The 26863-nt window shown below is 42.7% G+C and overlaps 2 protein-coding genes across 3 annotated transcripts in view; one reads left to right on the top strand and one right to left on the bottom strand.

Annotated features, from left to right (window-relative positions):
* Window positions 1-672: 672 nt before the first annotated feature.
* On the top strand, window positions 673-5091 carry ankrd33bb (ankyrin repeat domain 33Bb). Its single transcript, XM_028428121.1, has 5 exons — window positions 673-1161; window positions 2173-2302; window positions 3446-3586; window positions 4202-4365; window positions 4438-5091. The coding sequence occupies exons 1-5, from the start codon at window positions 673-675 to the stop codon at window positions 5089-5091; spliced, it is 1578 nt and encodes a 525-aa protein (XP_028283922.1).
* A 4073-nt stretch (window positions 5092-9164) lies between these two features.
* The window catches only part of ctnnd2b (catenin (cadherin-associated protein), delta 2b), a 114762-nt gene continuing 97063 nt past the window's right edge, over window positions 9165-26863 (bottom strand). The window contains exons 15-25 of one of the 2 annotated variants that reach the window (XM_028426998.1): window positions 25814-26000; window positions 21958-22075; window positions 20640-20822; window positions 17906-18079; window positions 17622-17772; window positions 15882-16149; window positions 14741-14825; window positions 14525-14651; window positions 11958-12086; window positions 11247-11323; window positions 9165-11150 (exon numbers count right to left, since the gene is read on the bottom strand). In XM_028426998.1, coding sequence (XP_028282799.1) covers window positions 10887-11150; window positions 11247-11323; window positions 11958-12086; window positions 14525-14651; window positions 14741-14825; window positions 15882-16149; window positions 17622-17772; window positions 17906-18079; window positions 20640-20822; window positions 21958-22075; window positions 25814-26000 — 1763 coding nt within the window. In that variant the 3' untranslated portion in view covers window positions 9165-10886. The remainder of the gene's footprint in view (window positions 11151-11246; window positions 11324-11957; window positions 12087-14524; window positions 14652-14740; window positions 14826-15881; window positions 16150-17621; window positions 17773-17905; window positions 18080-20639; window positions 20823-21957; window positions 22076-25813; window positions 26001-26863) is intronic. The other variant, XM_028426999.1, reaches the window with a different exon arrangement.

Genomic DNA, 26863 nt, shown 5'->3' with positions numbered 1-26863 from the left:
AACGGATTATCATGCAGCAGTTCAGCTGAATGTCTCTCATCCCATTGCCGGCCATCATCAAAGAAGCCCAGTGTTCCTCCACAGGGAAACACGGGATTAGCTGCTCGGAGTGGTCAGTTCCAAACCATGACTGCTTTTCTGCTCTAAAATAGGAACAACTTCAGCTTTAACTTCTGACTGAGACATGAAGAAATTTGGGGAACTCAAGGCTGCTGTCAGGTTCCTAAAGCAGTGATCACGGGATGTGACAGACGGCCGTTGCTGCCTTTGTCAGGAGATTTTCTGCACTTCACAACACATGGATCCTCTTGGACTTATCCATTTGTGTGAGAATGATGCTTTGACTATCTCACTGAGTGGTGATGACACTTTGATGACATCATCTGGTGGATCTCTGTGGGATCCTAGCCTCTAAGAGTCTTTCAGCAAAGACGGAGGGTTGGCAGTTTGGGTGATGATCTCATGCTCCATGTCTGTGTGACCTCTGCTGACCCTTGTCCTTCTGGGAAAACAGAGACAGAAACAGACCTGAACCTGGCTGGATTCAATCCCCCAGTGTGTAGAATGAGACGATGCAGAGGACCGGTGGACGTGAACTCTAGGATTTCCTACAGTTGTCCTGGCAACCCACAGACATTTTAAAAAGGCTTGTGGGGTCAGGGAGGGATTTAAATGGTGTTGATAACTGAGGAACAAGGTGCAGGTTCAAAAGTACAAGAGAATGGAGCGGCCAGAGGAGTTGGAGTTGTCGAGATTGAGTTTAGAACCAAAACCATGGCTGTGGGTACACCTTCCATGTCCATCATCGAAGTTGATGAAGACGGGCATGCGAGTGAGGTGTCCGGAGAGGACGACAACACGGACACCGAAGTCGACTATACTCGGAACTACTGGGAGGATGAGGATGACATCTACCAGCACTTTGAGGAGCTGGACTTCGAGGCCCTGCCGGAACACTCGGACACGCGGAGCATCGCCTCGGATGACTCCTTCTATCCCCCGGACAAATCGGTTGTTATGTACCGCTCACCGAGCCCAGACAGTCCCGAGCACATCTCCTTCTTCAAGGCCTGCTGCAACAACAACGCCATCATCGTCAAGATTATGATCAGACAAGGAGTGACTGAGCAGGAAGTGAGAGAGACGGACAGGAACAGAAGAGTAGGTTCACTGTGTGCTAATGACAAAGACTCTACACATCCATCAACCCAGAAACAGTGGTCTAAATGTAAAACTTTAAAACAGCATTTTACAGCAGTGTAGTGTAGTTAATGTTTTATGAGTGTGTACTCATACACTCATGATAAAATTCTCTCATATCCTGCTCCAGCAGTCCCAGCAGGGTTCAACAGTCCAGACCAACTAAGTCTGCTTCTTGTCCTGGAAATCAACAGGTCACTAAAGGTCAAATCCTGAAGGAGGGTTCAAAGGAGTTGGCTAAGCCTCCAGTGACAGATGGGGAGTGTAAACTGTGTCGGTGTCAAGGAGCAGCTTGCCATGAGGGCTCAGCTTTTAAAGAGCTAACTATAGACACCGACTTTAGCACTGGGCAACAGATACTCTGTGCTAACAGAGCAGACACAGAGAGAGAGAGACGTCACAGTGACGGACCACCCAGCAGACAGGACTCTAGCAGAGACCTCATATGTTGATTAGTCTAGGATTTCAGAAAATTAGAGAAAATTATGAAGAAAATAATAAACTTATAGTGTTAGCTATCGTTTTAGACATGCAGGTCAGCTTTATTTACTGCATCATGAGTTACACAGTGTTCCATTTGGCTTATACATGTGCTCCTTTTAATAGATAAAGTCATGCTGGTGATCACATCTTAACATTTCAGTTTTCCAACATTTTAGCAACAAAAAAGGTAATATAACAGATGATAAGCAGCAAAAAGGTGCGTCTTTTGGCAGGGTTGGTATGCAGAGTGACTGGTGACACAATGTCACAAATGAACATCTTTTATTTCTAAATGCTGAAAAGTATCAGGGAGGAAGAGGAGGGATTGATGAGCATCCTTTTTCTGTCCAGATAACTCAGTTCATTTAATTATTTCTACGTAACGCTCTTTAATTAGCTTGTAGGCAGGTTGATTGATCAGTATTATTTGACTGCAATATGGGGAAACAAAACCAATCATACAGAGTACCTGTTGTTTTTACGTTGCAGTCTGGCCTGATTGTGGCATGTTACCATGGTTACGTGGACGTCGTCATCGCCCTCTCTCAGTGCCCTTATGTGGACATTAACTGGCAGGACAATGAGGGAAACACAGCTCTGATTACCGCAGCACAAGCAGGTAAACACACCTCAACACCCATCCTCTGTGGCTTTAATAGAAGTGCACTGATCAACGCTTTTAGGACTCCTGCAGCACTTCATTCCAATTTAGTGGTTGCTACTTTGACCTCACGTCTCTTTCACTTTACTAAACACACTGTAATTAGATACAAGTTTGGCCACTATAACCTCAAAACACATTTCGGGCAGTGACCGACATACAACATATCATCAATTATTGTAAATTACTCACTGCAGAATGAGTAATGTTTTACAGTATTAGCTGTCTATATACTAAGTGCTTCCTGGGACAGATGAGCTGGGTTAGCTAATGTAACCTAATATAATAATATCTAATATAATAATCTAGATGTGTAAGTGTCTTATCTTCCACATTTCCTCACATATTCAAATATTATGTGTGACCCAATTCTAACGTGTGACTTCATTGATAATTTGCAGTGGAGGATATTTATATACATTATACAGCCCTGTATACATTTATACAGAGCTTCCAATTGCACGAGTCACTGTTATTTGCTGGTATCAGAAGGCACCATAATAAGTAATTTCATAGTGATGCAGCCACGTGTATCAGACATGGCGGGCAGGCCTCTCATCTGCTAACGATGATGAATGGCTCGCTGTGGCTGTGATGAATAGCTGCAGACTGCTCTTCATTTTCTGCTTCATTAAAACAAGTATCGATCACCTTTCATGAGAAAACACCTCCTGGGGGGAAAAACAGGTAACCAGGATTGATCAGAAAAGACTCCACACACCACAGACTGTAAGCGTCGGGACCAGTTTGGGACAGACGTCCAGATAGACTGAGGTCAGCTTGCCTCATTATCTGACCTCCTCACCTTTTCAGTCTAGGTGCCGTCTTGTTCTAGGCTGCGTCCTTTAATGAATTCCTGTTGTGAGCCAAATCTCTGCATTGTGCTCACTTCAAGGAATTCCAGAAGATCAGACGGTTTTATCATCCAGGATTTACTCAATTAAGAACCTGGGTTGTTCAAGGATCTGTGCTGAATGATAAAACACCGCTGTTTGTCCTCGATCCCGTCACAAAGATCATCCGAAAAATCAGGTCGGCGCTTTAAGGAGGGTTGAAAGTTGTGGTTGTTTGTGTGTGTAACACTACGTCATGTCTGCGCAGGTTATGTGTTCATCTCCAACTATCTGCTCAACTACTTCCCTGGTCTGGACATCGAGAGGAGGAACTGTCATGGTTTCACGGCTCTGATGAAGGCCGCCATGCAGGGCCGGGCCGAGTGTGTCAGATCGCTCATGCTGGCAGGTGAGAACAGCCGAAGCCCCCCCGAAAATTACAGCATTCTTTAAAGTGGCATTTTTTTGGCTACTTAAAGACATCATGTGTGACAAACTGAATTAAGCCTATGTCATCGTGATGTCTAATTGACACATGTCTCAAAAACATTGACACGACCAAAGATTTTAATGAAGAACAAAAAAATCTGCACATCTCTGTCTAATTGGGAAGCCATGATGGACTGACATGTAACCAGCAGTCACATGACAAAAATTCATGATATGATCAGGATCAGGACTGACAAAAAAAATAGATTATAACAGATTAATAAAACGTTCAGATATAAAAACAACAAATAACATATTAAATAGATGTGACTGATCTCTGGCTGCATGCAGTTTAATTTTAAATTAAAAATACAATTATTCAAATTATATACAAAAATACAACAACAAACTAAATAAATATTTATATTGCAGTGAACAATGATTAAGGTGCAAAAAGGTCAGAAATCCAGGATTCATTCAATAAGACTTTTTGTGTGAAGGGGACAATACTGCCAAATTATTGTTATGCCATACACAGTACTGTACTGTACTATGTGAAATACATTTACTCACATCTGTCTTCACATGGGTCCAGGAAGTGATATCCAGGCGCGGGACTATGGCCGCAAGATGACTCCCAGAGAGTGGGCTCTCTTCACTGGTCGATATGTGACGGCCGGTCTGATGTCCCAGCTGATGGTGAAGCCCTGTGCAGAGCAGTTCTGTGACTCCTTCTCCTTGGAGTGGCCCATGCTGGAGGTAAATGCATACTCCTGATGTTGGTGTATTCAGTGTATGACAGTGCTTTGAAACATTCCTTTACTCCCACAGGAACTGGTGGCCCAGGCCCAAAAGCCAAAGTCCCTCTGGAGGCGTTTGATCAACCTCCTCTCCTGCTGCCCCTATAGGTTTTACATCAACAACAAGGTAAACCCTGTGGATGATGGTGTTCTTGAGCACATGGTCCGGGTCACCACCTGCATCTGCAGTCCGTTCATTGCCACAGCCTGCCACACCGTGTGCCCGGGCAGCCCGCCTTGCATCGGGAAGCGTCGCCCAGCGGTGCAGGAGATCCTGAGGAGGCAACGCGTGGCCGAGCTGAAGCGCCTTGGTCCGGAGAGGCTGAACAACTACAAAAGACTTTTCCAGAACTCGCGGGTCCTCCTCATCCCCAAGGTGAAGGATCGGAGGGCCAGCCTCCAGCCTCAGCTGCTCACTGACATGGCAGCAGCATCCTCAGTGGCCATGAGACGAGCCAGTCTCCTCCCGCTCAATATGATGAGGCGAAGCAGTGTGCGACCGGGCCTTGTGGTGCCTAAGGTAAGACTCTGCAAGGCCCCTGCTCCAACCCACAAACCGGAAAAAGTCAGGAGGAACACGAACCACAATGAGCTCCAGATCCCAAAGTGGGATTACAAGATGAAGAAAATAGAGAGGAAGCGGGAGGAGGAGAGGCAAAGACTGCTGCTGACGAGGAGGAGGTGACAAAATCACCTCACAACCTGAATCCTGAGTGCTCGTTTTCATTTGAAATATTTGCCTTGTCTCTTCCTGAAGACACACACGTCCTTTGGGAGGTGTTCTTTGTGATGCAGTGTAGGAGTTACAGGTGCACAAAAATGTACACATTCAGTATGCTGTTTGCACGTCTTGCAAGGATGCTGGCCAAATCCACTTTTCCTTGATGGCAGCTTTTATATGAAGAGGTCAAAAGGAAAACCACGATCAGACCACAGAGGGAACTCATTTTCTCCACATTTAAAGGGCCACTGTGGAGGCTTTGTCCACTAGTAGTGCTAAACAGCAAAGTTTTGAGGTGTGGGTTTGCCAGCATCTTAAACACAATAAGGACCACGGACCAGCATGATTCCTTTTGTTGATGCTGGTGTATGGAAACAAGGGAACAAGGGCTGGATGGATGTGGGAACCAGTGCTGGAAGATGACAGCCAGACTGCAGAACTGTAAAAGCTCAACACAGGCAGAAAAAGTGTTCTGGCTGGCTGGCTGCTGCAGGAATAATGGACCACGGAGCACACAGGAGGAAGCCAAGGAGCCATTTTATGCCAATACATACTACAACAGGTATTTTTTAAGGAAGCAAAGGGCGTGTGAGGAGTGTTTGACAGCTGAGCTGAGCAGGCAGCTCACACGGGCTTTGGAAGGGCTTTATGGGAGAAGTCTAAAATAAACAGCTTATTGCAAGACTGTGACTTACTGACTTCCAAAAATAATCACATGACATAGTCACCTGCCAGGTACTGTTCCGTCCTATGAAGGGACATTACCTTAGCACAGATGCTATCAATGTGTCTGACACAGCGGTTATATATTAAAAGCGCATTTGCACAATTGAAAAATCAATAAATAAGACATTGTAAAGACACGCTGTCAAATGTGATGCTTTTAGATTGAACTTATTGGGGTGTTATTATAAGGTCAGAGACACTGTCTTCAAGGAATATTGGTTTTTGCCCTATAGTGGCAACCACAGACTTTTCAAATCTCTGTGTTTATGCAAAGAAGCCTCAGGATTTCAGCACATTTTTGTTTGTTTGCCAGGTACAGCCAGCGTACACTGGGGAAGTATACATGGTTTTTTTACAGTCAAATTCTGTGTGTGTCACATTTAATCTGTAAAATACAAACTGGAGCCCGCAATGTTTGCCTTTAAAAGGGACGCTGCTGAGGCTTCACTCCATGGATCTCTTCACATCTCTGCCAAAGACTGGAACTCTTGGGTTCACTGACACATGGCAGTGGCTCTAATGTGAGCCGCTCAGACAAACATGACATGAACACTAACTTATTTGCTGACTCAAGGGACATGCCAAAGTCATTGGATCTTACTTTGCTGTAGGCAAAATGATGCCTCATTGTTGATATATTTTTTTTACCATTGACACTGCAGGGATATTTAAAGCAACCAATAGGCTAATATGTAAAATATGTGTCATGCACATCATTTGCATAAAGTTGTAATGAAGCATCTGACTCGTGTCCTCTCTTTCTCATTAAACACAGACTGAAATACTGATGGCTGTAAGAAACTTGCGGGCTGCAGCTGAAAAATCCCTTTAATATCACTGTGCAGACATTCTCTCTGAAATTTGTGAATATTACGACTTGCTGAAGATATGAAAACAATTTCTTCCTTCTAGACTGTATAATCTGGAACCAGAGGGAGAATTACACTCCTTAAAAGAAGGATTGCAAACTTGTTTTCCAAAGTTGATTCTTACTCTGAGGGAGCTTGTGCTGTTGTGGTTCACCTGAGGACAAAGGTGCATGGTGTCCCTCTCTCATATCTCTGCATCTGTGGTGTGTTGTTCCAACTGCAGAGAGTCATGCAGAACAAGCCTCTCTTAGACTAAAATGGCTGCCACCCTGACCTGTGCTACAGTTACTTTAATGACCACCAGAGAGCGCCCGTGACCCTTTACAGGTTAGGACAATGACACACGCGCGCACACGCACGCACGCACGCACGCACGCACGCACACACACTCTCTCTCTCTCTTGCTCTCTTACTCCTGAAGCACTGGGAAGATTTCTGTACCTGCTGGATGACAAACAGCATCATCCATGGTTTTCATCAGCAGCTACACACGGTCAGTAATCTCTCCTGTAGTGTCTGACAATGTCCCCGGTCCATACTGATAAATTATACAAGCAACACACCAGGACTCCTGTGTTAAACCCCAGCTTTAAAACATGGAGTGTGGTTAAAGAACCAAACCAAAACTGTTTGAGATTTGTTCTAAATTAACATTAACATTAAAAAACATTAATGAATGAACAGAATCAATATAAATTACATACATTTGTTGAGGAGCACTTATGTAGTTAGCACTCTTTAGCCCCTAAACAAATACCGGTACCAAAACCTTGGTAAACCTGGTAACATATTCATAACAGATTCATTCTTGACACTATTCAGTACCCACAGAGACAGGCAGAGACCTAGGGACCCCGTTCACACTGGGGAAATCAATCCAGCTAGAGCGGGATTCGGGCCGTATCTGGATATATCTGGATAGTTTTTTTCTGAGTCTGAACATAGATAGATCTCGATCAACCTCTCGGAGGTGGATTTAGCCGGACTGTGGCTCAGGTCTGAACACAAATGTGGCTAGAGAATCCGGCTAGCGACGTGATACTTCCGGTTCACAGTGACAGTGTCCGGGTCGTGTACAAAAGCTGTATATAAACAACCGGCGAACTACGACAGCTTTGCCCCGAGTTTATTTTCGACATGGCTACAAAGGAATAAACTGCTTTTTAAACCGAAAAAACAAAGAACGAGTGACACAGGACAAAAAAAAAAAAAAAAAAAAAAAAACTCATGGCACACACTCGGTCCAACCACAGCATACTCTGTATATTTTACGAGGTGCCACCTAGCAGTTTGGAGGACAACCAACAAGCCGGATTAAGCCAGATTGAGCGCAGACACGCGTGTGTGATAGCTAGATTTAAAAAGAGGTCTGAATGTATCCATTAAAGTCTATCCGGATTCAATCCTACTCTAGCTGGATTGACTTTCTCCAGTGTGAATGGGGCCTACATGTCCTCCCCACCTTCTTCAAGCTCCACCTCTGCTGCTCCCAAGATCCCTGCCTTGCTCCATGAGGCCCATGATACTGTCCATCTGCTGATGGAATCATTCATATTCAGTTAACAGTTGTTAATTGCTGGGGCCCCTTCCTCTTCTGATAAAAGGACAACATCATCTGCAAAGAAGAGAAATGTGCCCTCCTGATCAGAAAACACATGAGGTTTAACACTCTAATATGACTTCCAAAAACTGTAGAAAAACCACACTCACAACCACACAAAAATAACTCCCAAAATCAGAGGTTCTTCGATGGTCCGTTTATATTTTTTTGGAGCAGTTGCAATCTGTTTGAGGCAATAGAAAGATTCACAATTCTCTTTTTAAAACACGTTTGGTCTAGCAACAAAAAGGTCACCAACGTTTATATCTCCATACATGTCTTTATAGTCAGGATATTTTCTGCCTAAGGATCACAAGGACATACAAAACGTCGTCAGTTTCCAGATGCTTACTAACAAATACAGTACGTTGTCTGCTTTCCATCCAGTGTGTGTTTGTGTGTGTGGGTGACAGTTGCATGATGAGTCGTTTGTCAAGCATCGGAAGATGACCTCTAGGACTTCTAAACAGCAGTGGGTAGGGAGAACCAGGGTTCTGTTGTCACCTTTTGTGAGCCTTTCTCACGTTAAAAAATAAAAATGAAGAAATTTCAGATTTACGACAAATTACTCATGCATTCATGGGCGTCATTGTTTCACTTTGTATTTTAATGAGACCAACTGATCGGAAAGAGGAGGGGTGTGTGTTTTTAGAGTCATGCACTCGAAACACACTTTGTTCTCTGGCGTGCATCACACCTGATAATCCATTGTTCAGCTGGACGGGTGGGGGTGTTTGGGATTCTGTGCACAGACATGTTTGAAAATACTTCTCACAGATGTAGCACCTTTTTTTTTTTTTGGACTGCCTTGGTGACAACGTGGATCCCTGGGCCTTGGTCTACTCTACTCCACATAGCAACAACATTATTACTACACAAAGTTGACAATTTTTTTTTTTTTAGTGTTGACCAGAAAATAAGATGTGAACAAAAGTCCTACATGTAGCTGTTTTTGTTTTTTGTTTTTTTACAAGTCTTTTCCATAATGTTGCTGCTATAAGTGACATCCACATCTGCACATAAAAAGTATATATATTTATATTTATATAATATATATCCATACTCTATTAACAGTTTTGTCTACCATGAAGTTAGAATTGTCACCCCATCTTTCAGAAAAGTTTTTTTTTTGTTTTGTTTTATACTTCAAACATTGATTATTTTACAACACAGAAATCAATCTAATTTTGTACAACTTTGGAGGCTTCGCCCGGTCACAGTCCCTCCTCATTATTATTATTTTGTAATTTTTTTTTACTCCCCAGTCTAGGTGCAGTTTAGACAGTTTTCATCCCAGTAAAACACAGTTTAGAAAAACCAAAGCATTTACAAACTGGCATCGTTTACAACCACAAAGATGTTCAGCTGAAAACCTTCAGCTCGAACTTGGACCCTTGAACGCACCCCTACAGTAACGTCCCTCTTCGGCTGAGGGGATGTGACCCTTTGTTTGGCACAGTTATTTACACAATGAGCACAGGTCGCTTGAAGGAAAAAGGCTCATGGGAACAAAATGGAATAGACGCCAAAACATTTAAGCTAAAACAAAAACAAAACAAAAGCGGAAAAGGCTGCTTAGCTGCTGGAACCTCTTTTTCAGATATTCTGTCTAGGGCAGTGAAAGGAGCACCGTGACTTCCCGGTTCATATCCAGTGTTTTGCATGTCGACATCAGTGATATGAGTTATTGAAAGTCAGAGTGCAGTTATTGTGGGAGTAGTAAGTGAGGAAGTGATGCTGAACCTGTGGTGAACAAAGGCCTGACATGACACAGAAAATAGTGCAATGTACAGTACACAATGCATCGTATCCGTAAATGTACAGTGTACATCGATTACTATACAACCAGAATTAAAAAAGTAGAAACACAACAAAAGAAAAATTAAAACTGTTACAAATGACCAAAAAGTCCAGAAGCGTTCTTTGCCCAGAGGAGGATACATCACGTTCCAAGCCATAGAGAGAAAGTAAAGTTTGTGACAGACGGCCTACATGTCCTACAGCTCTGCTTCTTGTGCTTCACGTTACTAAAAGCCATGTTGCTATTCCACATATATACAGGTTCTCTCCGTTCCATTCATGTTACATCCACTGATCCGTTTTTTAACTCTTTCACTGTCCTTCCTCGCACCTTTTTTACTCACCCCCCTTCATGTCCCAGCCTTGTCTCTCTCTTTTACGTTCTGTATCACTGTATCAAGCCTTCGGTTGTCGGAGGTCTTTCTGTCTGCTGAACCTTCTCTACCAGTTGTTGATCACAAACTAAACACAGAAATTAAATGTGTCTGTCAGTTTGGTTGGTGGTGTGCATGCACATGCGTGGCCGTTTCTCTGTTTGCTTCTGGTCCTCGTTTGTCCCCTTCTCCCTCCTCCCCCCGGGTGTCTCTGAAAGGAGTCTCCTTTCATCCTCCCCTTCCTTGATCCTAGATATCTATGATGCTACTCAGGAGCTACAGGGGAGGATGGGGATGGAGGGACACTGTCCTCTCTTCTTCTCTCTTGCCTCTTTTAAACTTCTGTTGTCCTTCATCCATCCTCTCCTCCTCCTCCTCCCTCATCTCCCCTTAGACCCAGGAGTCAGGTGAGGCTGGATAGTGGCTGGTCTCATAGTTGAGCTCGCTGTAGGGCCGCGAGGCTGAGTAGAAGTCTACATAGTTGCCGGTGGACTTGAGGCCCTGCAAGTGCATGTTGAGATCACCCTGCGGGGGGCGCCCTCCCGCGTGAACCTGGCTGTCGTAGAAGGCCTTATCGTCGTAGTTGCCGCTGTCGGGTGGTGGAGGGTTCTGGAAAGGAGGGTAAGGCTCTGATGGCAAGCCTTGTGAAGAAACCTAGAAAATAAAACATCACAAATGAGAAAAAAGGTTCATAGTGAGCTTCATCAAGTGAAGCTCATTTAATTTAATTTTAATTTAATGAGCTGTCACCTGATTATACTTCAGGTCATCGGTGGGGGACACATATGCTCCTCTGTGCAGCGTTGACGACCCTCCGGAGATTTGACCTGTGGAGACAATGAGGATTAAAAAGCGTTATTGCTCAGATATTACTGTGGGAGCAGTGTGAGTGGGCTGTCAGCTGAACACCTGTGGTGACATTTTCAGTCAGAAAAACAATTAAAAGGATGATGAATAATCATTAAGGAGAGTGTGGAATTCATTGTTTCCACACGACAACTGGTGTTGATGTGAAAAGTGTAAAACCTTTAACAACGTGAAACAATGAACAATAACAATAAAGCTCCTCAGTGATGTCACGTTATAGTAGATATAGAAAGTCCCTATAGTTCCATAAGCACGGCACAGCTGCCTCAAATGTCTCATATTCCTCTGTTACTATGGTGATAAGACGATGTGATTGGTTACTTGATTTTGAGTACGAGACTATCAGACATTTATCCTTATTGGGCAAACATCACAACATGATCTGGTCCAAAAAGCATAAGAGTTCAGGAGCTTCACTTCAGTTTAAATAACCAAGATCAAAATATTAATTTAATGCTTAATAACAGCTGATAGGAGAAACAGTCTTTGTGCTAAGCTAAGCTAACAGTCCTCTTTGCTCCAGGTTCATATCACCTTTATGCAGGAGAATAAATGATAAAACCTACACTAAGAATGCTTGTATGGAACTCTTACCCGCCATGGCGTCCTTCCGTGATGTGTGCTCGCCTTTGTTGCCATGGTAACTGGCATTGCCTGTCGACTCATAGTCTGCCTTCCTCTCCTTCAACGCCATCATTTCTCTGGGGGACGCTGGAGCACTTGCTACACACACACACAAAGGGAATATCTTTAACCTTCAGTCCCATGAACACGTTATCAATACACATCAGGAGGAGACGACAACATGGAGGACGAGTTTTACATCACACCAGAGTCCTTTCACAGCAGATAGGCCAGAGCCGTTTCATAATTGTATCTCTCTGTGGTGTGATGCATTTTACTTACTAGACTCTGAACACAGCACTCCGAGGCTTCACTGTATATTATTACCTCTAAGAATCAGCCTGGGATGAGTGAAAAACAGGAGGTGCCAGGTGCATTATGACTCAAATCTTCAGGTTTTTGACCAGGGTGTAATTTCTAAGAGGTAAATACTGAGTCATTCCTCCTTCCTGCATCTGCTTTTCTTGCTGTTTGACTGCAGTGAACTCCTACATGTGCATTTTTTCATCTTTTTCATCCCCTCAAATATCTATCAGAAACAATATACACATCCACAATTAGAGAAAGACAGCGTGCTGGTGGGATTGGTGGCAAAGTTAGATCTGGTCAGCCATGTTGGAGAAAACCTGGCTATTGATGCAGCGACATATGGTTTCCTCTAATATATAAATCAGTATAACAGTCTTTCACATAGAAGCTCCTGGCTGCGCTGTAGTCTGGCAGCCTGTTTGTGTGGCTGCATCTGTCTCCTATGTTATAATGCAGTTAGCATGGATCCATAAGCTCATTAATGTTCTGCTAATATCACCCAAACAGCCAATCACAGAATGACAGGGGCCGTGGAAAACTATGGTCGATTGTTCCTTTGACACACACAAAGGAAAATGTTCCTTTGTGTGTGTGTGAAAAAAAAGCAATGGAATTAAACAAATAGCTTGATGGACCATCTGTGACTGTGTGCACACTTGTAAACAAAATATACAATGTGGAATTAGCTTCCAAATCACAGTGTTTATCATTCTGCCAGTTTGTCAGTTGACAGGCTCATAAATCCGGTGATGTTTTTTAATGTAGGTGGCTGCATGAAATCTGTTTACATGCTCTGACAAAAATGGAACTGAATTATGCATCAGTTAGCTTTACATAACTTGGCTTTAATGGTAGCAATGTTGCCAGTTTGGTCTGTCCGTATCTTGTCTCTCTCCATATGAAATCTGTCATGATCCAAGGAGGACGAACCTCACTGAATTTTGTCCTGTGGCGGCACCTGTAGGTTTTGGTGTATGTCCTCCAAAAAACCCTTTGTTATACACAGTCTGGATTTCAGTTAGCCTGCTACATATTTCATGCTGCATTCTTCTCCCCATTCCACTATCAACATGATCACATTAGATGTCTTTCATGCCAGTAAAAGTCATATTTTGTTTCCTTAGTCTTTTCTTTTGCAGGGAATTATCCACGTGATTCTGTTCTGACTCTATTTTGCAGGGGCACCGTCACTGCATCCTATAGGCTTATGACCTCCTAAATTGACTGTTATTTTTCTTTTACATATGCCCATCTATGTATGACTAGTATTATTCAATAACTCATAAAAAGAAAAAAGTATCTCCTCATACCTCCTCCAGCTGTTCCCACAGAGGATGTGAGGGCAATGCAAATCCACTAATTGTGCATATTTTTACAATTTTACATTAAATAAAAAGTCACAAGGAGGGTTCACAGCCTTGTGTTTGCCTAGTACAAAGGATATTTTACCTTGAACCTAACATACTACGTACCTCTAAACCTTCTTTTTAATGAATATGTGTACTTAAATAATCTGCATCTATCCTTATTTACATATCAGTGTTAATATCTCGATCGTACCAGGTGGTGGTTGGTGGTTACCAAAACATGCATAGTAAGAAGCTATAAATGAACTTAATTATCATACTAAACATGTTATTGAGGCAGTGTTAAGTTGCTAAGGAGAATCTACAGAAAGAGGCATTACCACAATAAGCGTCATGTCTGTGATGTCTGCATCCATAAGGGAGGGCAACCGTGACCCAAGAAGCAGAGGTATGTCTCCCTCACACTCATGGTGAGTCAATAAATAAGGCTTTAACAACAACAAGCCTGTGACGTCTAAATGAAGGGTATATGGAGCAGCATTTGGTCACTTGTTTCATACAATATGACACAGCTAATGTTTGTAAGACTTAAAACATGGATGTAAAGTCAGCCCGCTGCCTGAGGCTGAACAAAGATGGCGTACATCTCACCAGTTCAGAAATACTGACCTCTTTTGGAGGCCTCATATTTGCTAACTTCAACAACACAAGGGCAGGAAAGTTTTTTTTTTTTAGAAGGCTCTGTGCAAGGATTTCACTTGACAGCAGCATAATTCCTCCGTCGTCGCTGTAGTGTGAAGGTTAAAGCAGACTTCAGCTATATCGGAGCGACATTTTGTTTGACTGGACTCTACTGGTAGGAAAGAATGATGGATGGTGAAAGGGGGGAAACGGGGGAGAGGAGGGGTGTGGTGGACTCACCGGATCGATTGTTAGGCGAGGTTCGTACAGGAGAGATGGACGGAGTGCGAGAGGAAGAATAAGGTCGCTGTCTGTCCCTCTCTATCGTGGAGGAGGAGCCGACAAAATGGTATTGAGAATATCCATCCTGAGGGATGAGAAGGAAGGAAGAGTAGATGAGCATCTGCCACCATGAGCAACGTTTCCTGCGTTGACAGGCACAGTTTTGGGCTTTACCTTTTTATAGAGGCTGCGTAGGTCTCTGTATTGCCACATGCTGTTCAGGACTTGAGATGCTGCTTTCACCACTTTGGGACTGTGTCTGGGAATTCAGCAGAGAGAAACAAACACACACGCAGTGTAAAGCTTGATGACCTCTGCACACACAGGCAGCACATGAGGAATGAGGCCTTCACTGCAGCCTCAGACAAAGATTCACAATGACTTCTCTGTCTACTCAGATCTGGCACTTAAATTGTACCGAGGCCAAATTGCATGATTGTTCTTCTGATTGATTGATTGGCTAATATTTCATCCAGCATCCTCCAGGGTTCGGCTCAGCTGACTAATGGCTGTGGGTTTAATTTGGCCCGTGTGGCCTTATCAGTGTTTGGGAAATTAAACTTTATTTCTTCAAGACATTTTGGGAAATGTTATTGTTTGGTGTGTTTATGCAAAGCAGGGAACATGGGAAAAAATCTGTCCTTTTCTCTAAACTAATTATTTGTTAGTCAGCCAGCTGAAGGAAAGCACTGCTATATTTACACACAGGGGAACCAAAGTTAGCAACTTGTGTATATAATTTACATTATTAATAAGATGGTAAATATATATATATATAGACTGCTACGTAGAAACCTAGCAGGAGTAAAGGTACTGAAATACTTTATATATTTACAAAAAATCTCTGTTTCTTCTGTCCACAGTCAACGGTCTGATAGCATGTAGGTGGTAGGTGCAGGTAAACAGTGTGTGTGCACAACTAACTAGTGAAACTTCAGCTGGGGTCTTATTTTTTGTTGACTGCTGTGACTGGTGACTCACAGCTCTAAAACAAGCACACAGCCTCTTTAAACCTGCCTCACCCCTGTATCTCCTCTGCTCCTTCATGCCCTGCGTCCACTGCATGCATAATCCAGCTCTGCCCGCTTTGCCTGCTGGACTGATGAATTTGTCTACACCCCCCCCTCTTGGCCTGCCTCACCAATCAGCCTCCTTATCTTCATGCCTAAATGCCCCCCTCCTCTGCCCCCTCCTGTTTGTTAACATGCTTTACTAATGAGCAAATAACCCACATCCAACCTCCAAGGAGAGACCTTACATCTTGTCCACCTGCACCTCTTCCTCCACCTCATCCACATCTTCCCATTCGGCTTACTTGTCTCCTTTGCTGCGGGCGATTCCGATGAGCTTCTCGATGCCGCCGGCATCCCTCAGGGCTTTGGTGTTCTCCATGTTCTTGGTGATGACCTCGTGCAGCGCGCAACAGATTGCTGTGATGGTGTCATCTGACATTGTCTTTCCTACAAGAGCGCTGCTGTTTGCACCACCTCCTCCTCCTCCTCCACCGCCGCCGCCACCACTGCTGTTGTTATTGTTGCTGCCTCCGGGCAAACGGTGCACCAGGTCCCTCATAGCGTATTTACCTGTGGTAAAAGGGGATTGGGTGGAAATAATAAAGGTAGAGAGTCAGGAAATAAAGATTTTATAAACACTAGTTTAGAAACCATATATATAGGGCACTATATAGCGAGTTTGCTATTTTGTAGTGCTGTCCATATGAGTATTGAGAAAGTTTAGACACTATATCATGCCCTAAATGTATCTCACAATGCATGAAAAAAGTGTACAAAGTTTGGTCACTAGATTAGTAATTAAGTACCATCACGCATTGCACACAATATTTATTTAGATGTTTGCAAAGCAACGTATTTTAATGACATTTACATACATACACATTCTTCTTCTTGTTTGCCTTCCTAAATATTAAGTATAACCTCAGCTCACAAAGCCCTACATTTGTTTTCTTTTGTACTTTTTTTTTAAAAGGATGTGAAATTAAATCTAAATCTGGCCCTGATAAAAACACTACCCCACCTGAACAAAGCCTTTGAAAGCTCACTGCTAAGGGAAGTAACATAGCAAGCCTGGCTCTTGGCTGTCAGACACTGATGGAGACATGGCCACGTGATCTCAGCACAGGCTGACTACAGTTCCCATGACACCATGAGTACTGCTGTCAGGAAATCCTGTCCACTCTGGCCCTCTGGCCCTCATTCTGACTGGGTCATCTCCTTGGGGGGGTTGGTATGTGTGAGTGTTATGACTTACTAACAGTCATATTCACACTACATGTGTTTCCTTACTATAAAAAGCTGCAAGTGAATTTAGATGATATTAACAGCAATTTCCATATATGTTGACTTATATGTATATATATATATATATATAATCTATACACAATTTAATTTAACTGTTGCACATCAGCTGTAGTGTCAGCAACACACAGTATTACAAACACTGAAAATGAAGTTAACTCTGCAGCAGCAACACATCAGTTGGCTGTCAGCGCAGACAGTATTGATATCTGCTGCTGACAGCTCTGAGGACTCGGCTACACAATATGCTGTCTCTAATGCAATTTCTTCATGTTAACACAACACTACTGAGGCCAAGACAATGTGTCCTATCAAAATATCAGCCCTGTGGCAGCAAAGGAAAAAAAAAAAAAGAATAAATTGACATTACAGCCTACATACATGATACACATGGATGGCTGCATTCACATATTTAGACATCACACAGGCACACAGTTTAGCTGAAAGCCTCGAGCATCAGACAGAGTAAGTGGAAGGAGGCATGTGGTTGTTGCTATGGGGACCAGCACAAAAGCAGGATTTATAACAGACATCACTCGCTCTCCAAAGGAAAATTTAGCGTCAAATAATCAGTCAGAGCAACACCACTGTCTGCCCAAAGAAAGCCTCCATACAGAGTACAGACGCACAAAAAAAATCACACACCGGCAATAATCCTCAAATCAAATTTCAATTTATCAGCTCCTTATTTACTCTGTTGATGTCTGACTTAACTTCTCTGCTGTTTTTGAACTACTCACCAATGAGCTCCTTGTTTCTGATATCCAGAGCCATGTTCCTCAGGGCGGTAGCCACGGCACAAACCACGCGGTCGTTGTCTATCCTCAGTAACTCCACCAGGATAGGGAGGCCTTTCTCTTTGCGGACGGCAGCTCTGATATAGACGGACCACTGGGCAGAAGAGATGGAGTTCGATTGCATCAGAGGTTCAACCGATCACATCTTTTATTTAATTCTTGTATTATGATTCAGCTTCAGAACCCATGTCCTGTATCCACACATATCCACCGCGCTGAACTCTTACCTTCCAGCTGCCAGCAGCTAGGTTCTGCAGAGCCCCAGCTGCTCCCTCCAGGGTGTCTGGGTTGGAGCACTCAGACAGCAGCGTGAGGTAGGGCTTGACGATGGTGGGGTGCCATAACATCTGGATGCCTTTCGGGGGCTCCGCCAAGTCTGGAAACGGGCCGACACCGTCCCACTGTGGTAGATAAGACATAATTCAAAAAGCGTTTAGAATTCTGTGTGAGAAGAGGTTTGACAGAGGTGGACTGCCAGCATGGTCCCTTTAGGCGGTTTAGTATTCATAAACAGTATATAAACAATATGCCATTCATTTTTTTGGCCATTTTTTCCTTTCTCCTCTGTAATTGAAATCTGCTCTTATTCCTGCAGTGATGGTGCATACTGAAAAACACACAGATACTGTACATTCAGTATAAATGTTGGCTGTCGATTACAGCGGGTCCCTTGGTGACAATGCCATATAATTCAGTGAAAATTCGCTTCCTTGGCGTATATGTGGTACTTTTTGGAGATTTGTAAAGCACACCAGAACCATACAACCATATACTGCCTATTCATATATGAAGTCATGCATGATGAGGGTCACTCACCATTGCGTAGAATATGAGCTGGATTATTTTACACAGGAATTAGCAAACAAATGATCACTGTATGTGAGATACTGATGCTATATACTTAGTTAAATCTAACCTCCTACACAGACTGTTGTTGTGTTCTCATTTATAGGTCTACTGTATGCCTACGTAATGTCATTGCATAATATCAGTTCACAGTTTCCTTTTTATAGAACAGAATCCTTCCATCCTCATTCCATGTGTAATAATAACATAATCTCAGATCACATCTGTTAATCCAGTGTAATATTGCCAGAAAAAAAATGTCCTATTATTCTGCTGCTTCCTTCTTCCACCTTCTTTTCCTTTTGTATTTTCTAGTACCCCAACTTCTCTTACAGTCTCTTTCCATCCACATATGCCCCTCTCCTCTCCTCTAATTATCCCACAGTTGATAGAGTTTTGCCTTCTCCAACAAAGCGCCCCAATCGCTACTTCATGGTAATCACCCACAGCTGCAGTGGAGTGGAGACACACACACAGCTAGAGGGCTGAGAGTGAGGGTTACATGTCATTGTTTGGAGAGGTTATGATGCGTCCATTTACTATCTCATCTCAGGGTTAGTTTCATCCCTCCATGTTTCTGTTTGGATACACAACAAAGTTCGCTGAGGATTAGTTTAACATGCAAAGGTTAAAGGGCTGGCGTTAAAAAAAAAAAACCTCTTTCTCCGCTTCTGCTACAGATGACAGAGGGCGGTGAGGGGAGAAAAAAAAAAAGCACGAAGGGCTAATGAGCAATTCACCCACCCTGATCCACCGGAAGTGTCGGGTTTTCAATCCCTGCAGCTTCACTAGAAGTGGTAAAAGACGACTTCCACTCAACCAGAATGTGATGCTGATTGCTTATTAGCACGACAAGAGGTTTGAGCCTTCTCCAAGGCAGCCATTTGGTTTCTGTCAATTCTTGAGCTAAGAGAGCTCTCATTTTCAACTAAACGGAGGATGAGATTCTGCCTGCTGGCAACAGATGGACAGACCCAGGAAATCCAGAGAGAAATGCTAAATTGAGTCTTAGTACAGGTAGGAAGCTTACAGAAAGTAAAACAGGACTTAATCTACGGGTAAAGCATGCATGCTGTGTAATAACCTTGTAGCAGGGACGGTGAAAAAACATACAAGGTACACAATCGTGCTGTTACCATCGAGCTTTTTCTAAATAAACAAGGGCGCCTCTTTGTATTCTACTAATCCAGGTGGTAGGTGGACGTCAGCTGTTGATGAGGAAAACAACTCAATGATAAATATCAAAGAAAACTCAAGTGCATTCATTAATATTCATTTCTGAGATGGTGTGAAGCAAAGATGAAGTGAGCAAATGTTTCTGAGGTAGAAACAGCACAGAGCTTTGTTAAAAAATCACATCCTGCATTTGGAGGACAGACAGCTGATGCCTGCTCCTACAAACGACAGGTTACAAAGCCAGCAGGTGCAGGTGGAGCTACATTATATATGATACCATTCATCTGGTGTAGACCCTTGTCGGGGTGTAGAAAAGGATGCAAAATCCTCATGCATTATGCACATGGAGAGTAAATAAAAACATTTGTCGTCATTATTGTCTGTACTATATTATATGAGTGTAGAAGGAAAGAATAAGTAACAAGGGTAAAGAGACAGATCCAGAGCAGAATGAGGCAAAGAGCCCAAAGAAACAAGAAGTGAGTCTCCAGATAAGAGCTGTTTGCTCTCTTTCATACAGCATTAGCATCTGTATCATCACAGCAGAGCAGTAAAGGTTATCACTGGGAAACCTTTTTACTGTGAAAAGCCTCTCTCTCTTTTTAATGAAGGTAAAACCAATACACATGTCTATTCTGACTGGTTAGCATGGAGCTAATGTAGTGAGACTGTCCATCTGTCAGCCTTTCATCTGGCTGCCATGTTCCTGCTCATTGATCCCTCCTTTGATAAGACTCGTGTTCACACATGATCACTCAGAGTGGCCTCTGTATAAGCATGCTCAGCTCTGTCAGCTCTGCTGTTATCTGTGGTCAAAGGTTTCTTACATGCAAAGCATTGGTGTGTTTATTTGAAATGTGATCATTCAGGTTAGGATGCAAAGTTCACAAAAAATGATTTTTGCCACTGAAATCTTACTATCTAACTATTTATCCTCACCTGGTCGTGTCCCTTCTTTTTCTTCTTCTTCTTGCCCCAACATCCAGAACTCTCCGCATCCTTCCCGCCGGTGTCGCATAACAAACCATCCAGCTCCTCCGACCCCCCCTGCACGCTGTGTGCTGTCTCTGCAGCCAGACGGTATGACAAGTTTCTCAGGATGCACACACAGTTCTCTACAGTCTGATGAAAAGAATGGAGATGAAAAAGAATAGCAAATCACAGATTAGCATTTAACTTCTTCATTCATTTTCAATTTATTTAAGTTACATGTGCTCCTGGAAGCATCTGGATAGACAAACAAGAAATCAGAGCAAATCAAGGCTTGATGAAACCACCTCAGTCATAAACAAAGAAAAAAAAGCTACAATTGGACTCCTTGTACAGTCAAATGAAACGAGCACTCGAAATCCTCTGGTTCCCACAAAAAACATACACTATCACACTGTGGATTTATGCACACAAGCACTCACACATACACAAACATACAGCGGTGCAGATGATAAATAAACTCACACACATACATTCATACAGTGTACATAATATAGACACGCACACACACACACACACTAATCCCATTGTTGTGAGTGGCTATGCAGTCAACAGTCACAGACTTTGATCTCATGAAGGATTTCTGCGGATTAAAAACTTCACATCGACTTGAAGAGCCTCCACTCAACACACCAATTCACACACACACACACACACACACACACAGCTAACCACTCACCCCACCAAACACACATGGATGCTCACAGGCTGGCAAAAAAAAGCACAAACACACACTCTCACTAGAGATGTTTCTGTGTCATTGCCCATCTGGGTTGAGTGAAATACTTGGTACAGTGTAAAAAAAAAAAAAAAAATGACTACTGCGTTTTAATCAGCTTCTTGTATTTTTGAAATGTCTGATCTTTAATTTAGCTAATTAGCTACATGGCTGCAGTTTTACAGGAAATCTGGAGGGGCAGTAAGAGGTTCTGACATTTAAAAACTGCTTTTTGCTTAAAAACAAAAGCTTCCATTTTTTGTAGTGTTTGACTCAAACATTACAGGGAAATATTATACAAATTAATATGCATACACAGCATATACACATAGTCTGTAAGAGAAAGGGTAAAACTGCATTTGCATAATGTAAATTATCATTAACAATCGTCACATATTGGAAAAGCAGCGATCTGTCTCTCACTTCTTCTTGGAGGAATACATACGAACAATACCGCTCAACATCAGTCACCGTATGTAGCTATATGTCCAGTGATTGGGAGTTTGTGCACCTGGCAGCTGTTTGTGTAAGTGTGAATGTGTGTGTTACCTTGCTGTCAATCTCGCTGCTCCCCAGAGCAGTCTGGATGACGTAGAGCAAAGCATCCGTCAAACCTTCACACTCCCTCATTCTCCTCCGAGCTTCCTCACCAGCAGAACTCACATTCCTGTAACACACACAGCTTTTAAAAAATCTTACACATCCAATTATTCATCCGTTTTTTAGCATGTAAGCATATGGATGTGAGTTGGTGCATGTGTTTGAACAAGAGCCAGAAAATACATTTTACAACCTCCAAATATAAACACATCATAGTTTATCACATATTCATCCCAAGACACCCAGATAACTGTAATCAAAGAAAATCATAACCAACAAGCCTCCTAATGACGTTTCACATTGTGACACTTCACAGAGCTCTCTGCTTGATTGCTCCAGTGCAGCAGTAGCTTTGTTTCCAGACCTCCAGAGAATCACAATGCAATGTGTCCTGGTAAGTAAAGTAATCAGATCTTTGTAGGTGGGATTAATAATGTGGCCATCAACCTCTGTGAAAAGGGAGCGTCAAGGATGCGAGTCAGCTCACAGAGATAACAGCAGTAGGTGCTTTATCTGAAATGTGTTTAACCCAGCATTTCACAATTCATGGCAATAGTGAAAGGGGAACATGTGCTGTAGAAAACATCCATCCATAAGAAAGCCTCATCTAATGCTGCAACAGTGCCTATCCATACCACTGACTGTATATACCTCCACCCACTGTACAAAGTGAGGCCAACATATCTCTCCTATGGGCACTGTCATGTTGGAACGGGATCTTTATCTTTACTAATGAATGTAGGTCACATGGTAATAAATCCTCATAACAGGGGTGACACAGAGGCACAGTTAATAAACAAAATGAGTCACTGTAAGGCATTTCATTATGAAACAGAACTACAGAGTGAGCACTAGACATACAGTATAAGTAGTCCAAAACATGACTCCAATATTCTACTGTGAGCTAACACATTAGCCATAAGAGCTATATCATGCTAGAAGCGAAGAATTGAGTAAGGAAATGAGCACCTTGCATGTTGCCTGTTTGTATCACTTTTGAACTATTTATACATGGACATTTTTTTTAAATATCTGTCTCTTGAGGTCATCAAGCGTGGTTTAGGATGAGCATAGTTGCACTTTAAATGAGAATGATGATTTAGGAAGCTGCAACAGAGTTCTTTGTTTTTAATAAATTATGTGAGCATCGTCCTTTAATTATACATCCGTGTACTGACATGCAAAGCATGGCACTGATTAAATGCTGTGGTGTATTGTGCGCTAAAACAAAACAAGAGAAGACACAGAGATAAAGGAAAAAGCACTTAAAAGGTACTTACAAACCAACCATTATTAATCTCCCACAAGCATTCCTTTGGAGGACAACACATCTACACATTATCTCTTATCTCCACTGTGAAGATTCTGAATAATGACAGCGTGAGGATGTGTGACAACCGAACACACGTGGGCATGTTAACGTACATGGAGTTTCAGTTTAATGTGGGGTAACCTGCGCTTCTTTGATTGCTGTAGAGTTGCAGTATCACATCTGCATTTCAGTGCACATTCATCAGCTGTCTAGGAGTTTCCAGCACTTCCTGTTAGTTGGCATCACAGCATATGTTCACCCAAGAAAGCTAAACATGCAGTGAGTTAGCAGAAGTGAGAGACAGCAAGGCTGAGACGAGGCGAGACACAACAAGAAGAGAGGGATAAAGGAGGGATAATATGATCGAGAGTGGAGAAACGGAGTAATGGGATGAGATGGGGACGAAGCGTGGAAGGACGGAGTGACTAAAGGGGAAGAGAGAGAGAGAGAGAGAGAAAATGAGAAAGTGTGTGGAGGATAATGGGAGATGGAAACAGAGAGAAAAAAGAGAGAGCAGGTGGCCGGCGATATACCAAACCCGCCATGAAATATTCAATCTTTAATCAGACTCCCAGCATTCCCTAACGAGGCGTGAGAAAGATGAATTAGCCCTTCGAGTTTAGGGAGCTGATCCACGCAAATCTGCTGCAACACACACACACCAGACTCAAAAATACACATACAGCACACAGTAGGAGTAGATGTGTGCTTTTTCATACACATACAGTATAAAAAGCTACTGAAGCATTGGTAAGTATCTAGTGGGTGTGTGTGTGTGGGTGGGGTGGGGAGGTGGGGGGGCTTGAGAGGAGGTGAGGAGACATATTGTGGCTGAGATTAATAGCCCTCACATGCAGCAAGACAGAGAGAGAGAGAGACAAACACACACACACACACACACAAAAAAATGCAGTAGTCATGGCAGCATTCCTTCTGCTGCACCTCTGCCACATCCTCACGAGGAAACATTTAGAACAATTCTCATTTCAGCTGTTTCCACTTCAATACTGAAGTGTCACATGATAATTGTCAAGGTATTTGTATAGTGTAGGCATAATAACACTAAACAGACGGGTAAAAGAAACTTATATACGACGTGTGGGGGTTTGCAGCTAACTTGTCATTGTTGTATTTTGCCACATTGTGTTTCTGCCTTTTGATGCTCCGCTGTTTGATGGATGTGAATGAACAGCACATCAAAAATGTCTGGTGAACAGCCAACATGTCTGAGGCAGAAATATTTATGAGCTCAGACTCAGCCACAGAAATTTCATCATGCAGGCCTGGCACTACTGAAGGAGAGCTTTGGAAAGCATCTCAGCAATATAAATGATATGTCTAGAAATACTGAGCTTTGGTGGAAAAGTGGTTTACTGGTATGCTGTTTCCATTTCTTTCTATCATGGACCCCCAGGCTAGCAACCAGGAAGTGCATATTTAGAGGACGGAGATTGCAACAAATAATGTAGGTTGGCAGTAAGCAGTAGCAACCCACAGCTAGTCAGTAGCATCCCTAGTGTACTACCGACTGATATTCCTACACAGGTTATCATTCCATCCCCAGGCTGTGGTCTTGTTAACAAAACAGGTAAAAAAAGGGCTAAGATGGACCGATCAGAAGGATCCATTCAACCTGCATTGTAAAGATGGATTCTCAAACACACATATTGAAGATCAGGTTGTGTGAAATAGAGACTACAAGCTGTGACCCAATGACGGATATCTTGAGATTAAAGAGCTAAATAAGAGCTAATATGTGTATGCATTGCTATCATCATATATCACATATCATGATAAGCATTTTTATTTGTGAAGAGTGAAGAGCTAAGAAGAATCAAGAATCAACACACACACACTGTTTAATTATGGTGGCAGATAATGTATTAGTTTGTGAGGTTAGTCTGACACCACCACCACTTCAAACATGCTTCTATTATCCCTGTCCTCTTGTACTTTATATTCATAATTAGTAAAAAATGAGCCAAGTCAATTAAAACCCACAACAAGCACAGATAAGCTAATAATGGGTGTCTTAGAGAAGCAGGCACTTGGTACCTTGGTGCATTTTTTTGTATGATTCACTGTATGTAGCACACTGCTACCTTAGATACTGATCTATTACTGTAATACAGGGTTCATTCTACAATTATCTATGTAAGAAATTTTTAATAGTCACTGTTCTAACATGCTGGCATTGAGAACCAAAACAGGAGGAAATGAAAATATGTGTCATGGTCCTACTACATCCAGACTACACTGTACGACTAAGCATTATGTTCTCAAGTGAGAAAATGAAAATACATAGCAGCTCTGAAGCCAAATAGTGAGTCATCTAAAATGCAGCAAAGTCTATCAGTTCCCTGAGTGTGTAGAGTGAAAAAAAAATAACACTGGGTGCAAAGTTAGAGTAACAAATTATCATGGTTGGTGATAGTGGGAGCAAAACATTTCTGAAGGCTGTATGATGAGAAGTTTTTAGGCAGTGACACTAACCGGAGACATCCTGTGGCATTGCGTAGGACCTGGGAGGAGTGTAGGTGCAGCTTGCGGTCCTCCTGTGTGTGTGGGGAGGTGTCCCAGCCTGAGTGTGGGATAATCACAGCGTTGGTGAGCACGGCCAGGGCGTCCTGGATTATGGGCATCTTCAGGGCGTCACACGACGACAGATTCCACAGGACACCTGAGGACATGAGATGAAACAAATTATTGCAGGAGGAAAAAGGACAAACATTGAAGGTAGACAGGTGGAAAGACACAAAGACATCTCCGGGCCTAGAAAGCACTAAAATATTTAAAAGGTATTAGTGAGCAGCCTGATCCAGCAAAGCACAGCTCTATCGACAGCTACTGCTTGAGAGTGGCCTTTTCACAGACATTTTGTACATCATGTGTAAGTTAGACCTGCATTATGAAGCCAGCCTCAACTGGCCATTCAAGGAACTGCAGTTTTTAACACTTGAGGCTCAATGTGATGAAAGTTGACCCTTGGATGAAACCAGTGTAAAAAAAACAAGCTTAACATACAAATTCAGACAAGCTTCAGCCATTATAAACCTATAAGCACTATATAGCTGAGATACAGAGTTACCCATACAGTGGAGAATTCAGGAGCTAAACAGGCAGAAGCAGCCTAACAGAAAGTCAAAACTGGGCTTACAGTCGCCATTTCCAAGTAAACCCCTGTTACTCTTCGCCACCATGTTCACAACTCACACCTGCTCCATCAACAAATATTAAGAGTTCAGGTCTGTCAAATGAAAAGAGGCCTATGGAAATCCTTCAATAACGCTTTTACATTAAAGTCGTACTTTTATTAATTAAAATTCCGCTATTGAATAAGCAAAAAAAAGGGTCAATACAGTCAGAAATATAAGAAAGAGCAGGAACGTGCAGTGGTCATCAAGGTTAACAGAATCCAGCTAAGGTGGAGCTGCCTTTTCTTTGTCTGCATGACTTCACGAAGGACCCAAATGTTCCAATTGTCAATCGCCTGACCGCAAACCACTCCAGTACAACATGAGTTACGCACGTGGACATCAAACT

Source organism: Parambassis ranga, chromosome 17, assembly GCF_900634625.1.
Source record: "Parambassis ranga chromosome 17, fParRan2.1, whole genome shotgun sequence".
In the NCBI taxonomy this organism is placed as follows: Eukaryota; Metazoa; Chordata; class Actinopteri; family Ambassidae; genus Parambassis; species Parambassis ranga.
This window is presented reverse-complemented; position numbering and strand designations above follow the sequence as displayed.

What these genes read in the sequence shown, in the direction of transcription:
- ankrd33bb (XM_028428121.1), top strand. Translation starts at nt 673, where the DNA reads ATGGTGTTGATAACTGAGGAACAAGGTGCAGGTTCAAAAGTACAAGAG. An exon ending in CAGATCGCTCATGCTGGCAG is followed by an intron (nt 3,587 to 4,201) that starts GTGAGAACAGCC and finishes ACATGGGTCCAG; the next exon opens with GAAGTGATATCCAGGCGCGG. An exon ending in TGGAGTGGCCCATGCTGGAG is followed by an intron (nt 4,366 to 4,437) that starts GTAAATGCATAC and finishes TTACTCCCACAG; the next exon opens with GAACTGGTGGCCCAGGCCCA.